This window comes from Saccopteryx bilineata, chromosome 11, assembly GCF_036850765.1.
Source record: "Saccopteryx bilineata isolate mSacBil1 chromosome 11, mSacBil1_pri_phased_curated, whole genome shotgun sequence".
NCBI classification, from domain to species: domain Eukaryota; kingdom Metazoa; phylum Chordata; class Mammalia; order Chiroptera; family Emballonuridae; genus Saccopteryx; species Saccopteryx bilineata.
The window spans coordinates 20,692,474-20,708,107 of NC_089500.1; the positions used below are offsets into that span (position 1 = coordinate 20,692,474).

General features: G+C 37.8%; 1 protein-coding gene across 3 annotated transcripts in view; it reads left to right on the plus strand.

Moving 5' to 3' along the window:
• DYM (dymeclin) overlaps positions 1-15,634 on the plus strand; it is a 306,792-nt gene that overhangs the window by 49,921 nt on the left and 241,237 nt on the right. For all 3 annotated transcript variants that reach the window (XM_066246552.1, XM_066246551.1, XM_066246553.1), the window contains exons 4-5: positions 6,120-6,213; positions 7,213-7,346. In XM_066246552.1, the coding sequence (XP_066102649.1) occupies positions 6,120-6,213; positions 7,213-7,346 (228 nt within the window). The remainder of the gene's footprint in view (positions 1-6,119; positions 6,214-7,212; positions 7,347-15,634) is intronic.

A 15,634-nucleotide genomic window follows, 5' to 3' on the forward strand; every position in this document is an offset into this window, starting at 1 on the left:
TTTAGAGACAGTCTGTTATTTTTTTTGCTTCTCTCATTTTGTTGAGATGAAAGCTGTTTTTCCTTTGAAAATAATGAAACTTTTTCTTCCTGATGTTTTAAAGTTTTTTCCTTGTCCTTTGGGTTTTAGCATTTTAGAATGATGTGCTAGGGAATGTTTGGTTCTTTTTTTTCCTGCTTGAGGTTTGTAGATCTTCTTAAGTCTGTGGGTTGATGTCTTTCATCAGTTTTGGAAAATTCTCAGTCATTATTGGTTTATACCAGTGGTTTTCAACTGCCAGTTTGCAGACCAGTGCTGATCAGCTAGAAATTTTCTGTTGATTCGTGAAAGAGTTAACTACCCTGATGTTGTATGAAGAATGTAGAGCAGGGGTTGGGAACTTATGGCTTGTGAGCCAGATGTGGCTCTTGATGGCTGCATCTGGCTCGCAGACAAATCTTTAATAAAAGAAATGTTAAAAATATAAAAATATAAAACATTCTCATGTATTACAATCCATTCATTTCCTACCGCACGTGTTCATGGTTGCGGGTGGCTGGAGCCAATCACAGCTGTTCTCCAGGACAACACCAAATTTTTATTGGATAATGCGTAATGTACACGGGTCGTTGTATGTCTCTCATGGAATTACATTTCAAAATATGTGATATTCATGGCTCTCTCGGCCAAAAAGTTTCCCAACCCCTGAGTAGAACCTTTAATCCAACCGGCAGTTGAAAACCACTGGTTTATACAGTTTTTAGGCTAGTCTGTTGACCCTCTCCTGGGACTTTTCTTACACTTCTTTGAACATTTTCGTTGTGTCCCATATGCCCGTTAGGCTCTTTTTCTTTTCTTCCTTTCTTTTTTGTATTTTACAATCTTTCTTTCCTCTCTGACCTTCAGGGCTATTTTCTTCTAACCTGTCTTTATTTTACTAATCTTGTCTTCTGTTGTACGTTATCTACTATCAAACCCATCTATTGAGATTTTTTATTTTAAGATTTTATTTATTGATTTTGCAGAGAGGAAAGAAATGGATGGGAGTGAGAAGTGTCAACTCATAGTTGCTTCACTTTAGTTGTTCATTGATTGCTTATCATATGTTTGTTGACCGGGCAAGCTTGGGGTTTTGAACCAGTGACCTCAAGTGTTTCAGGTTGATGCTCAATCCACTGGGCCACCACAGGCCAGGCACTATTGAGATTTTTAAAATAAGAATTTAATTTTGGAATAGCTTTACATTTACAGAAAAGTTGTAAAGCTATATATAGAGTTCCCATGTAACTCTCATCAGCTTCCCTGTTGTTAACATCTTACATTAATATGGTACATTTGTCACAATCAGAAAATCAACACTGGTACATTACTATTAACTAAACTAGACACCTTATTCAGGTTTCACTAGTGTTCTCCTCTTGTCCTTCTTCCTTTTCGGGAGCTGATTCAGGATACCACATTACATTTACTCATCCTGTTTCCTTAGCCTCTGGTCAGCGGTGGTTTCTCAGATTTTCCTTATTTTTGATGATTTTTAAAGAGTTTTAAGGAGTACTGGTAGGATATTTTTCAAAATTTCTCTCAATTTGAGTTTGATTTTTTTTTTTCTCATGATTACACTGGGGTTATGAGTCTGTCAGAGGAAGACAACAGAGGTGAAATACTGATCTCAACATACAGTGTGTCCGTAAAGTCATGGTGCACTTTTGACCGGTCACAGGAAAGCAACAAAAGACGACAGAAATGTGAAATCTGCACCAAATAAAAGGAAAGCTCTCCCAGTTTCATACCTATTCAGTGCAGTTCGATGTGGGCTCCATTTGTTGCCCTACACACATCCAAACGATAGTGAAGTTCTTGCCACACATGGGTAAGGATGTCTGGTGTAACAGAGTGAATAACGTCTGTGATTCTCTGTTTTAAGTGATTAATGTCGTGGTGCTTCATTATAAATGCGCCGATATTCACGTTGCACTTTGGTCATGGATTTGAATTTAGCGAGCCACAGAACACTGAACTTTCCTCTGTACCATCCACATCTCGACTGGCATGGCCATGGGCTGCTCCACTGTATACACGGTGTTACGTCATCATCTGTGCATGCACACACGCTGCCACATCATCCTACAGAAACTGGGAGGATTTTCCTTTTATTTTGTGCAGATTTCACATTTATATCATCTTTTGTTGCTTTCCTGCGACTGGTCAAAAGGGCACCATGACTTTACGGACACACTGTATATCAGGAGTAAGTGCTATTAACATGAGGTATCACTGATGATATTGACCTTGATTACTTGGTCAGGGTTGTGTTTGTCAAGTTTCACCACTGTAAAGTTGTCTACCACACTCCTTGTTGTCTTTATTTTTGAAGGAGAGATTTTTCTGGTTACAGAATTCTTGGTTGACATTTTTTTTTATTCCTTTGCTGGTATCACTCCATTGCTCTCCAGTCTCCTTTCTTTCAACAAGAAGCCTGTTTAATTGTATTGTTGTTACCTGGTAAATGATGTGGGTTTTTGTTTTTTTTTGTATTTTTCTGAAGCTAGAAACGGGGAGAGACAGTCAGACAAACTCCCGCATGCGGGATCCACCCGGCACGCCCACCAGGGGTGACGCTCTGCCCACCAGGGGGCGATGCTCTGCCCCTCCGGGGCGTCGCTCTGCCGCGACCAGAGCCACTTTAGTGCCTGGGGCAGAGGCCAAGGAGCCATTCCCAGCGCCCGGGCCATCTTTGCTCCAATGGAGCCTCGGCTGCGGGAGGGGAAGAGAGAGACAGAGAGGAAGGAGAGGGGGAGGGGTGGAGAAGCAAATGGGCGCTTCTCCTGTGTGCCCTGGCCGGGAATCGAACCAGGGACTTCTGCACGCCAGGCTGAAGCTCTACCACTGAGCCAACCGGCCAGGGCTAAATGATGTGTTTTATTCTTGCTGGTTTCGAGATGTTTTCTTTATCTTAAATGTATTTTAATTTATTTTTTATTCTACTAGGAGTTTGTTGATATTCTTGCATGCATAGATTATTGTTGCTCCATCAATTTTTGAAGTCTGTGACCATTTTGGGGGGGACATTTTATGTTCAGTTTTATTACTTTTTTCCCTGAATGCATGTACACATTTTTCTGGATCAGTGACAGATTTCTTATTAACTACTTGACAGTAAATAATAAGTGCACTGGTTCTCCTTTGTCCTAGTTCTTACCTGCTAACCGTGATGGCGAACCTTTTTATAAAAACCGCCCACTTTTGCAGTGCTGGTTAACCTGGTCCCTTCCACCCACTAGTGGACGTTCCAGCTTTCATGGTGGGCCAATTGCCGAGCCGTTTGGTTGCTCTGCTACTGCCCACCATGAAAGCTGGAATGCCCAGGGACCAGGTTGACCAACCTATTACTATTTCTGGGTTTTCTTAGTTTTGGGGTGTAGCGGTTAGTCATGAGATGTGGTCTCAGGCATGGCCTTTCAGGGATGTCAGTGCCAGGCATCCCCAAACTACGGCCCGCGGGCCACATGCAGCCCCCTGAGGCCATTTATCCGGCCCCCGCTGCACTTCCAGAAGGGGCACCTCTTTCATTGGCGGTCAGTGAAAGGAGCACTGTATGTGGCGGCCCTCCAATGGTCTGAGGGACAGTAAATTGGCCCCCTGTGTAAAAAGTTTGGGGACCCCTGGTAGGCAGTAACCAAGTTTCTCTAATCTTGTGAGAGTTAGCTTTAAATTCTGCGTCCTTAGCACCAGGCTAATGTGTTTGTGTTGTTTCAGCTCTCCATTTGCTGTTTCCACTAGGTTCCTTGGATTCTTTTTCCCTTGGTGCACAGTGTAGGAGTCAGTCAAGTATGACAACTTACCCGTACATAAACTCTTCACTGCCATTTCCTTCAGAACTCTATAGGAGTTCACTGGTTCTTTTGTGGTGTCTAGTATTAACCTGAGAGGAGGTCTGAGAATTTAATTTCTTTTTTTCTTTGTTCATAACACTTTTCCCTTTAACCATTATGATGAAATGTTTCTCCTTATACTTTTTTCTTTATGATTTTGCCTGTAATTTGGTGAGGTATTTTATTGGTTTATTAAGGCCCTTTTCAATTCTGAGGTTTTTCTTTAGTTATGACTTTGATTTTACTTATTTTAATTTCTTCTCCAACTTGGCACTATCACCTGTAACATTCAGGTTGGCTCTGTTCTTTGCCTTTTGAAATTCCTTTTTCTTCACCTCTGTTCTTTTCTTGTAGTTCCTCCGTTGTATCTTTGGTTCAATGTTAAATGTTAGAGTTCTTGTCTTTTAAGATTCTAATACATCTTTTAGTTGTTATTGCATTTTTGGTTTATTTTTAATCATTGCTAGTTTTTCCAGTATGTCAAAGTGCTCTCTTTTCATTATCCTAATTTTTCCCAGGTGCTTTCTGTTCTTTTCAAAAATAGATGGTTGATTTTCCTGTTTTCCACTAATGATGCTTGTGTACCAAAATTTATTTTGACAATTCTGATTCAGCTCTTCCGCTGAGGTTTCAGCATAACCTGTTCCTTATTTTGTTGTTACTGTTTTCTTCTTATTCATTTAACCAGCAAGTATTTATTGAGTAACTATAATGTTATAGCCTGTATTCTATATGCTGGGAGTGCGACTGCAAAAAAGACTGATCCTGGTCCCTGACCTCATGAATCTATCAACGCGGGGAAGCCAGACCATAAATAAATACATGTATTATATATAATGACGACTCTTCAGAAAAATAAACCAGGGAAAGGGCATAGGGTACCCATGAAGGCACAATGTTGGCTACCAGAGAGGGATTATTAACCCTGTTCCTTGTGTGGCTTCTGTAGGTGCTTGTTGAATCTGCTGCTATTTTACTCTGAAAGTAGACTTGTGCTGTTTTCTAACTTAATTTCTAGAACCCAAGAAGGTTTTATTTTGTTCATGTTTGCTTGGGATAAGTGAGACTTTCCATTATCTCCACTCCTTGGTTTTGGACTGTGAGTGAATTCTAAAATCTCCAAATCAAGCAGCTGGATCAACATCTCTCCTTACCTTGACCCTTCAGCATAAGTTCTCTGTGTTTGGCTTGTTTACTTCTTATTGCCAGTTGTTCTCTGGAAGTTGTAGTCTTTGAATCTGTATAGAAAGTTACCAGGTTGAAGGATTCACATACATTTTCTGGTTGGGGTAGACAGTAAGGGAAATTATTTCCTCAATGGTATTTTCACACAGTTAGGCTTGCTAATGATTACAAATAAATTTGTAGTTCAGTTCTATAAAATTTGTAGTTAGTGGAAGTACTTTCTGTTTTTTGGAAAAAGAACGGTAATCCTACTTCAGCATTTAAAATTTATTTTTGTTGATTTGAGAGAGAGAGGAAGGGAGAGAGAGGAAGAAAAAAGAGATGAGAAGAATCAACTTATAGTTGTTCATTGGTTGCCTCTCATATGTTCCTTGACTGGGGGTGCTCAAGCTGAGCCAGCAATCCCATGCTCAAGTCAGTGACCTTTGGGCTCAAGCCGGTGACCTTGGGGTTGTCAGTGATCCCGTGCTCAATCTGGTCAAATAGCTCCCCACTAGTGCATTGCTTTCTTTATGTGTCTCTTTTATTTTTCATTAAAATAATTTGTGATTATCTGAACAATTTTACCTTTACAGTTTATTATAGTCTGTTTATTGGGGATATAGATGATCAACTTTGAGTTTTTTTAACATCTGCTTTACTAAAGAGAATGATATGTGTTAATTGTGTATGCATATTGGGTGATGGGTATATAACATAATCAACAGTTCAAATGCTATAGAAATGTTCAACTGAAACATATGTACTCTTATTGATCAATGTCACCCTGTTAAAGTTAATTTTTTAAATAAAATTTTCAAAAAAATTGTGTATGCATATTAACTATTACATCTTTTCTTTACAATTTTGGATTCTCAGATAAGATGGCTGTTTTCTCCTACAGTCTCTATCACCTCCATTTTGTACATCATTTTTTGTTCAGAAAGAATTATGACCAAGCAGCAATTTCTCCCATTGCTTACTGACAATAAGGTTGTTCCCCAAGCAAATTCAATTTGACATTTGGTTTTATGAGTGTTATGATATGCTCACTTTGATTTTATTTCATAATGTTAACTTTTCACATCTTTTTTTCTCTTGCAGTTGAAAACAATCCACGAACAGGAAATGTTGGTGCGTTGATTAAGGTCTTCCTCTCTAGAACCAAAGAACTAAAACTTTCAGCGGAATGTCAGAAGTAAGCTGGCTGATTAAGTCATGTTCTTTTTATATTTAACGATACGAGTAGTTTTTACTTATTGGTAGAAATTGATAATGGTCTTTTGAAAGCTGTAAAGGAATTATTCTTATTAAGGGAAAAAAGTGAAAGAGAGGTTTTAGTTTGCTGTCCAAATCATGAGGTGAAATGATAAATTCTGGGATGTTTGATTTCATGATTTTAGATAATCTTTAGAAATAATTCTTTAAGATGATTAATAATGATATAATTATTACTTATTAAAAGGTATATATTTCCCATTATCACTGCTGGTCATATCTAGTTTAGATAATGACTTAGTCTGAGAATTATTTCATTTCATATCTGTTTTCCTTAATTTTTTTTCATATTAGATGAAAGAAGGTTCAGATTAGATATTATACTTTTATATTAGATGCAATGAAAAGTTAACCTTTTATGCACATAAACATTTTTAACACTATTGTTTTTCTGGCTAGCTCTTAAAAGATTTTTCATTGTCTAGCTTCCAAACAAATTATATTGAATCCCAATAAAAATTTTCTTGTGAACTCATGGTGATGAATAAATACAAATGGCAAGTATTGTACTGTATTACTGGTGATGCTCCGTTTAAAAATTTGGTTGTGTTGTTGCATATATTCTCTTTATTGTACTATCAATATATATTTTTAATATTTTAGTTTTCTTTGAATTGCCTATGTGTGGGACAGCTATAAAGTTGGAAATAAAAAGCAATCATGCTTAAAGGAAAATATTTTTTTAAGTTGACTCACTGTGTAAAATGTATAGAATGAAATATGAAGTAAACTGCAATAAATATCACTGATTCAGTGTCATGAATCATGAACCATTAAAAGATATAGACCTTATTCTGATATTACAAATAGAATGGGCAAAATGATAGGGAAATCATGAAGAAATCATGGACTAGGAATAAACTGAATATATTCATGATTAAATATTGATTCTTGTATGATTTTGGTCTCTCCTTCCTAGTCACATCTTCATCTGGCAGACACACAATGCTTTGTTTATTATCTGCTATCTGCTGAAAGTGTTCATTTGCGAGATGTCAGAAGAGGAATTACAACTTCATTTTACTTATGAAGAAAAATCTCCTGGCAGTTACAGTAAGTATTGCCTTTGAAGATGTTCTGGGGATAGCATGTGTAATATCTAAGCACAAAATTGAGGAATAAAAATATAATTTTGGCCCTAACCAGATAGTTTGGTTGGTAGAGCGTTGTCCTGAAGTACAGAGGTTGCTGGTTTGATCCCATCAGGGTACGTACAGGAACAGATTGATGTTCTTGTCCCTCTCTCTCTCCTTACCTCTCTCTCTAAAATCAATAAAACAAACATTAAAAAATACATAATTTTGAAAATTCTGCTTTTCTTCTCATAATTTTTATTTTTAAATAACTTGACACTGTTGCTCTTCCTCTATGTTAATTTAAAAGAACCAAGACTCTCATTGTTTTTTTCCTTATTTTTAGAATAAGGAAGCCAATAGGATTGAGACTTTTATTTATTTTGACTTCCATGTATATGGAAAATAAAAATAAAAATCACAAGTATTTTTTTCAGAAAACAGGTGTCTGTTTAAATACCATCACTAGGGCAATATGTTATTAAGTGTGACAACCAGTCAGAATTACAGATTTTGTATTAAAGGTTACTTTCATAAGGTATAACAACAGTCATAGGGTATAACAACAGTACCTGAGTCTGGGTGTCTTTGGGACTACTTGATTAGAAATAACATTTTCAAGAATAGTTTTATGATGCTGATATGTCATTGTTTTTCTGATACAGTTTCCCTCTGATAGTGCTGAGAATTTTTTTGTTAGTAGTTAGGAGAGCCTGTAGTTTTTAAGTTCATCTGTTCATGTTTTATTTCGCAGCATAAAAACTAACAACCTGGAAAGGAAAAGGGCAGCATGAGATTTTTAACAAATTAAGTGTGGGGAGGAGGTATTTTGCATCTGTCCTTCATGCAGTCCCCTCTCTTTCTGAGGACAGTGGCAGGGTTGCTCTTGAGTGTCCTGGGTTCATTTGTTAAAACACACCTTTGCCTTCATTAGGTTTTCTTGCCTACTTAGAGCCTTATACATTGATTTTGAGTTTGAGGACACGAAGATGTTTAATTTCTTACTTTGAGAGTCAGCCTTCCAAATTTGTTAACAATATACTTACGTTTAAAAAGCTATAGCTTTTAATCAAATTGTGTCTGACATGTGTTGGTTTTGTTAATGCTAGGCTTTGTTTTTGTGGGACCAGCAGTGCCAAAACATAGTTTAGTTAGGGAGCTGCAAACCTTTTCAGGTCTGTCTAGCAGCAAGAGTGGAGGAATGGAGTGAATGTTTATCCCCATGGGGCCTAAGAGGTACTTCAACAAGCCTGGCAAACTGAACACTTTGTTTTGCATTATGTCATAAAATTGTGCATATATTATATTTTTATTTAACATAATATTTATTTTAACATAAAATTATTTTTCATTACTTACCATTGAGTAAATTGATACACTTGAGAAATACACTGTATTTGTTGTGGGACCAAATATCTTCCTGGGTTACCTTCTCTGTACCTGCACTTCCTCCTCACATTCAAGCTTGAGCAGTGTGGTTTGGTAAAGATCCTAGGTGGCCCAATGAAGAGACAGTGTAAAAATGACATTTTTTTCAACCGTGGCCACATTTTCAAGGTGGTTCTCACTGAGAGAGCCATCTGTAAGGTCTGATGGTTGCTGATTCTGTCCATGTACTGACAGACTGTCCTCTTTTATACATTTAGCAATTCAGGATTTTATACATGCTCTTTTAATTTTGTTCCTTTTATTTCTTTTTAAAAATTTATTTATTTATTTTAGAAAGAGAGGAAGGGAGAGAGAAACAGAAACATTGGTCTATTCTTGTATGTGTCTGGACCCGGGATGGAACTCACAACCTTTGCATATTGGGATGATGCTCTAACCAACTGAGCTATCTGGCCAGGGCTGTTCCTTTTTTTTTTTTTTTTTTCTTTTTTTTTTAAGCAAGAGAGGAGGAGAGATAGACAGACAGGAAGAAGGGAGAGAGAAGAGAAGCATCAACTCCTAGTTGCAGCACCTTAGTTGTTCATTGATTACTTTCTCATATGTGCCTTGATCGGGGGGCTCCAACCAAGCAGTTACCCCTTTCTCAAACTGGTGACCTTGGGCTCAAGCCAGCAACCTTGGGCTTCAAGCCAGCAACTATCGGGTCATATCTATGATCCCACGCTCAAGCTAACAACCCTGTTCTCAAGCTGGTGAGCCCACACTCAAGCCAGTAACCTTGGGGTTTTGAATGTGGGTCCTCAGCATCCCAGCCTGATGCTCTATCCACTGTACCACCACCTGGTCAGGCAGTTCTTTTTATTTAGAGTTGAGTTTCCTCCAGCCAAAGTCCAGTGAATATCTTTTTAATTTAAAGTTATAGATCTGCCTCTCTTTTTTTATTTTTATGTATTGATTTTGACAGGAAAGAGAGAGGGAGAGGAGAAAGATAGTGAAAAGCACCAACTCATACTTGCTTCACTTTAGTTGTTCATTGATTGCTTCTTGTACATGCCCTTACTGGGCGAGCCCAGGGTTTAAAATTGGCAGCCTCAGCTTTCTGAATAAGCGCTGTATCCACTGCGCCACCACAGGCAGGCGAGACCTGCTGTTTTTGATGTATGTGATTATTTTCATCTTAGTCTTACATGCTGTTATTTGAGACTTCTACTTATGACACATAGTATGTCTTTTTTATATTTTCTGCCAACATATTTTTACAATTTATAAAAGTGTGATACAGTTAAGTGATTGCATAGATACTGTTGAATGGGAAAATATGGAACCTTACTACGCAGTAGCTGAAATCCTCCATTTCTCAGCTAATAATATGTGAATATTTGAATCGGTGTATAAAGGACTGTTTAGGGACAGATAATATACAGTAGTACAGGTAGTTTGAAGGTTGAATTGACAGAACTAAAGAACCATCTGCAAATAATTGAACAAAGTCAACTGAGGCATTTTAGGATTGTTGGGTGATTATAGCATGCTGAATTTTTTTGTTTATTCGAATTCATTGAAAACTGCTGTGATCAAATGGATGTTGCTGGCATATCCAGGGGAGCCATCTTTATGAGGGTAATGTGACTCTCAATAAGCTCTCAGTTTATAATCGAAATTTGTGAGGATTTCATATTTGAACATTTTCCCATAGGCTCTATGACGTGGTAGTAGATTGTTTGCTAGAGAACATTTGTATTATTATGCAAAGATAGCTTTTTCCACTATTTTATGCCTTTGAGAATAGTCGGTGGGGACAAAGCCAGCCCTAGGCAAAACTATGAAGTAGCACAAAATTGTTTCTCCTTTCCTTTTGCCTTCAGTGTGAATTTTCCTTTCTTCTCTCTTGGGATTATGCCCCATTCTTGCTAAGGTAATAACTGGTATTTATTTTACATTTTGGATCTCATAAACAGTACCAATATTTTAAGTCTTTAGGGGTCTAAATCTGTTACTGGTTTCTGCAAACACTTATGGTGGCTTGTTTCCTTATGGTTTTGATGGTGTTGATTATGAGCTTGTGTTTGTTTCACCTTAATATGAAGCCCCAAATAAGGAATCCAGAGGCTGCACCACCTGAGGCCACTTCACCCTCCTTCAGCAGTTCTTGGCTCAGCGGCATCTCAGGTTCAGCTCTTTTCCATGCCATCCACTGAAAGCTTGTTCCCCAGTATTGGCTTCGCGTCGGCATTCATCCTCAGGCCCCCCTTCCCTCAGAGCTGCTTGCTGCTCATGTTTTACTCTGGAAGCGAGCCACAGTTTGTTCGCTGGTGGTGGTTCTTTTTGGTTGTGGTGCTGGGTCCTTGGAGATTGACTTTCTGGAAATCCATCAATGCACTACAAAACATATTTTAGCCAAGAACTAGTTGTTTTGTACAGGAGGGCCCTTTGGAGTAACTATTCCACTGTACTTCTGCCAGCAGAAGGCAATTACAGCTTCTTTACAAATATTTTTAAATTTTTTAAATGAGGGGGAGAAGCCTGTGGAGATTGAGACATTGAAGATAGAGGGAAAGGGGAAGATGTAAGCTGAAAGGAAGGTCCAAAGGGGAGGCACCAGGGTCAGGAGCAAGGGAGGGAGTACAGGTTTGCTTTGCAGGAGTGTTCTACCTGTCCCATGGGTGGGCAACTGCGCAGGTGCAGAGGGGGGCTGGAGGCAGGCCACCTGCCAAGAGCTGGGAGAGCGTGGTCCATGGGCCTGAGGAGCATAGTAGCCAGTTGGCACAGCTTTGTGGGGAGAACCGAGACTAAGGACTTGTTAAGTCCAGGTGAAGTCTTGCTTAACTGCTTTTCCTTTGCATAAAATGGTTCAATATGAATTTATTTCAAAAAACTATTTATTTTGTGGAGTTGCTCTCAAGCATAGTGGATTCAACATATAACTCTTATCTTTTCTTTCTCCTGAAACCACAATAAAATATCAGTAAGGGACTTGTAAAAAGTCATGAATTTACTACTAGGTGAAAGAGTATGAAATTGGGATACAATGTTAACAATATTTTGCAAGTTGTAAATTGGGTAATGATGAACTTAACTGATCTGTGAAAGCTGAAAGCCAAATGTCTTCAGGGTTGCAGAACTCTGGAGAAAAGTACTCCAGTTCTTGCCTCAGAAGCCTGGAAAGGCTTAGGAGTTAGAAGCGCCAACGTATCTGAAGGCAGACAACCGGAGGATTGGTTGAAAGAAGCAGTTAGATGCGCAGATCCTCTGCTCTGCCATGCACAGTTATGAGACCACCCCCTCCCCAGTTTGATGCTAGAATCTGTCCTCTGTAGAGGACTTCCCTGAGTACGTGAGCACTCAGGCACAGAGGAGCATGTGGAATACTGAGAAACAGGCTTAAGCAAAAAGGCTACAAATGAAAGGGAGATTTCTTGACTTGGTTTCTAGAATCCTAGAGTGAGTTTTACCCACCAAACTCCCTTTCCCACTGGAAGATCAGTGGATACTCTTCTGGAGAAAACAAATAAAAAACAAGGAGGGTTTATTGATGATAGCCGTTCTTATGGGTATGAGGTGATACCTCATTGTGGCTTTATTCTCTGATGATTAGTGATGTTGAGCAGCATTTCGTATATCTATTGGCTGTCTTTGGAGAAGTGTTTATTCAGAAACCTAAAGTACTAATTTGAAAGAATATATGCATCTCTGTGTTCTTTTCAGTGTTATTTACAATAGCCAAGTTGTAGAAGTAATCCAAGTGCCCATCAATAGAGGAGTGGATAAAAAAGCTGAGTACATATATAAAGATGGAGTATTACTTGGCCATGAAAAAGAATGAAGTCTTACCATTTGTGACAGCATGTATGAGCCTAGAGCATGTTATGCTCAATGAAATAAGTCAGAGAAAGACAAATATCATATGATTTCACCAATATGTGGAATCTAAAGAACAAAATAAATGAACAAACAAAATAAAAACAGACTCATAGACACAGAGAGATAACTGGTGATTGCTAGAGGGGAGGGTGGGGTGGGAGGGTTGGGTGAAAAATGGGAGGAAGACTGAGGAGATGGGTGAAAAATGTGAAGGAATTAAGCAATGCAAATTGGTAGTTACAGAATAGTCACAGGAATGTGAAGTACAACATGGGAATATAGTCAATAATATTTTAATAACTATGTGTGGTGTCAGACGGGTAACTCGATTTATCAGGGTGATCACTTCGTAAGTTATATAATGTCCAATCACTGGGTTATACACCTGTAACTAATATAATATTATATATTAAATGTAATTGAAAAATAAAAAAATATTAAAAAGCAAACAAAGAAGAGACCTTGCTACTGACATTTGGTTATCCCTGAATGAAATAGCTTAGCCTCACCATGTGGCAGGCTGTGCCTGCGCGCGTAGAGCTTCCATCAGCGGCTGCTTTCCTCCGGCAGGTAAACGCAGAGCCTGGGTCCCAAACAGCTGAAAAAGCTTTTAATTTGTGAGAGATCAAAACAGAAGAAAAAAATTATATGAGATAGGAAATTGTGGAAATTAAAAAAAAAATCCATAATCATTCCTCTCTAAAACACAACTAGTTTTCTTTCCATTCCTCTCTTGACACTGGAGTCTCAAAGATTTATAATGTATTCCTTTTGCTAAACGTAATGGAGGTAGATCGCCTTTGAAGCTAGCTTTGATTTTTCCAATGGCCGAGGTGCTTTGGCTCCCATGGCCACAGGGTTTCACTGTTCTGTTTTCTTCACCTGAGTAGTCCCTAGGATCTGGGAGGCGGTAGCTCAGGAGGTAAACCTGAAATTGTGTGTTGGGTGGGTGAGTGTGGTTTCTATTTTGTTTATTTTTGTCTTTTATTAAGACAAACTTTTTATATTAAAACAGTTTAATATTATTAGTTATAGATAAGTAATGCCAAAAGAAAAAAAGAAAACCCAATAGCTAAAAATGTAACTCAGAGAAAAAAGAAAGCATGGGTTTATTCTTTTAAAATATTAACATATAACACCTGCCTGGTGGTCGAGCAAGAGCATCAGCCCAGGTTCAAAACCTCGAGGTCACTGGCTAAAGTGTGGGCTCATCGGTTTGAAAGTGGGGTTGCTAGCTTGAGTGTGGGATCATTAACATGATCCCAGTATCACGGGCCTGAACACTGCCCTCTGCAGCCCCTTCAAGGCACATATGAGAAGCAATCAGTGAACAACTAAAGTGAAGCAACTACAAGTAGATGCTTCTCATTTCTCTTCTTTCTCTCTCATAAAAAAAAAATTAATTTGTAAGATTTGCGATCTGTCTTTGCACAAAAATAAATGTACTTCTAGGAGCTCCTGAATTGTTCTTTGGTCTTTGGTCATATAATAGATAATCTCTTTCTTTCCTCTTTTCTTTTATATTATCAGTGAAGCAAAATCAATTAAACTTGACTAATAGGCACATTTTATAATGAAACCTGGTAGACTGTATTATCCTTGAAGATAATTAGAAATTTTCATTTGATAGCAGACAACCAGAATTATTGAAGATTTTATTGGAATGGCGTGGGACATAGGCTTATAAATATTGTAATCTATTAAAATATAGATCAATATTATTTTTAGAAGAAAAGGAGTCCATTCGTTTTGCCTTAATTTATGATTAATGATAGAGGCATATTTGATTTTGCTAATTAGAAGTATAAATATGACTTTTAATATAGAGTGGTAATTCCAATATTAGCTTCACAATTGAAACTGATAATAACAAATTCTATCATGGTTTTCTGAATCTATTTATAGTAAATGTAATCTAGCTATGTGTCTTTCATTTTAAGAAAGTCATTTTTGCTCTAAAATTTTCAGGCACACTATTAACTGTTTCTGGAATATAGCTCTGTTATTTTTATTGAATTTTTAGGTCTTGTATTTGGCACAGTGTGATATTGGGCAGCATTGAGAAACTGACAGTTTGACTTTATTAATGTAAAGAAAACAACAAAGATTAGGTCTCTATTACTATTTCTTTTAATAACTACATATAACCTGATTTATATGACCCATATGTTTCCTTTTTCTGGCTACCTCTTTGTTTTCCACCAGTGCTGTTTTTTCCCCTTTTTCAACTGAATGTTTTTTTGAATCTTTTCTTCCTCTTACCCTCCCACTATGATGGAAGACATTTGATTATTATTATTATTTTTTAGAGATTTTTATTTATTGATTTTACAGAGAGAGGATGGGAGGGAGTGAGAAGTATTAACTTATAGTTGCTTCACTTTAGTTGTTCATTGATTGCTTCTCATATATGCCTTGATTGGGCAAATCCAGGGTTTTGAACTGGTGACCTCAGCATTCCAGGTCAGTGCTTTATCCACTGCACCACCACAGGCCAGGCGGAAGATATTTGATCATGACATTATGCTACTATTCTTTACTCTTTTCCCTAGGGCCAAAGTAAGAGTGTGGTCTCTTAGCATTTGGTAGCGAATAGGTGCCAAACAGAAAGACTAGGAACCGAAGCTTAGTTTCAGGTATAGGTTACTAGAGCCGTAAGAGACCACAGATATCGTCTTTCTTTGCTTCTTTCTCTGGTGATGTTCATTGAGATCAGAGAAGCAGGATGAGGGCTTTAGATTGAGAGAACCCTGGGATTTCAGTGACCTTGCTCTACATAATACTCACAATAATAGTTTATATTTGTTCATTGTTTGAAATTACTTCTAAATTAGATCTTTAAATCAACGACATCTGTTATGTGTCAGTGAATGTATACTATACCACCACGATGTGTAAACTAATATGTGGTATTTCAGATTGCTACCCTAATATAGCACCCACTTACCAGGGTCTTTAGTTAAACATGGGTGGGTTGACTGGATTTTTCCTCCCAACTTTGTATGAAACAGGTCTTTA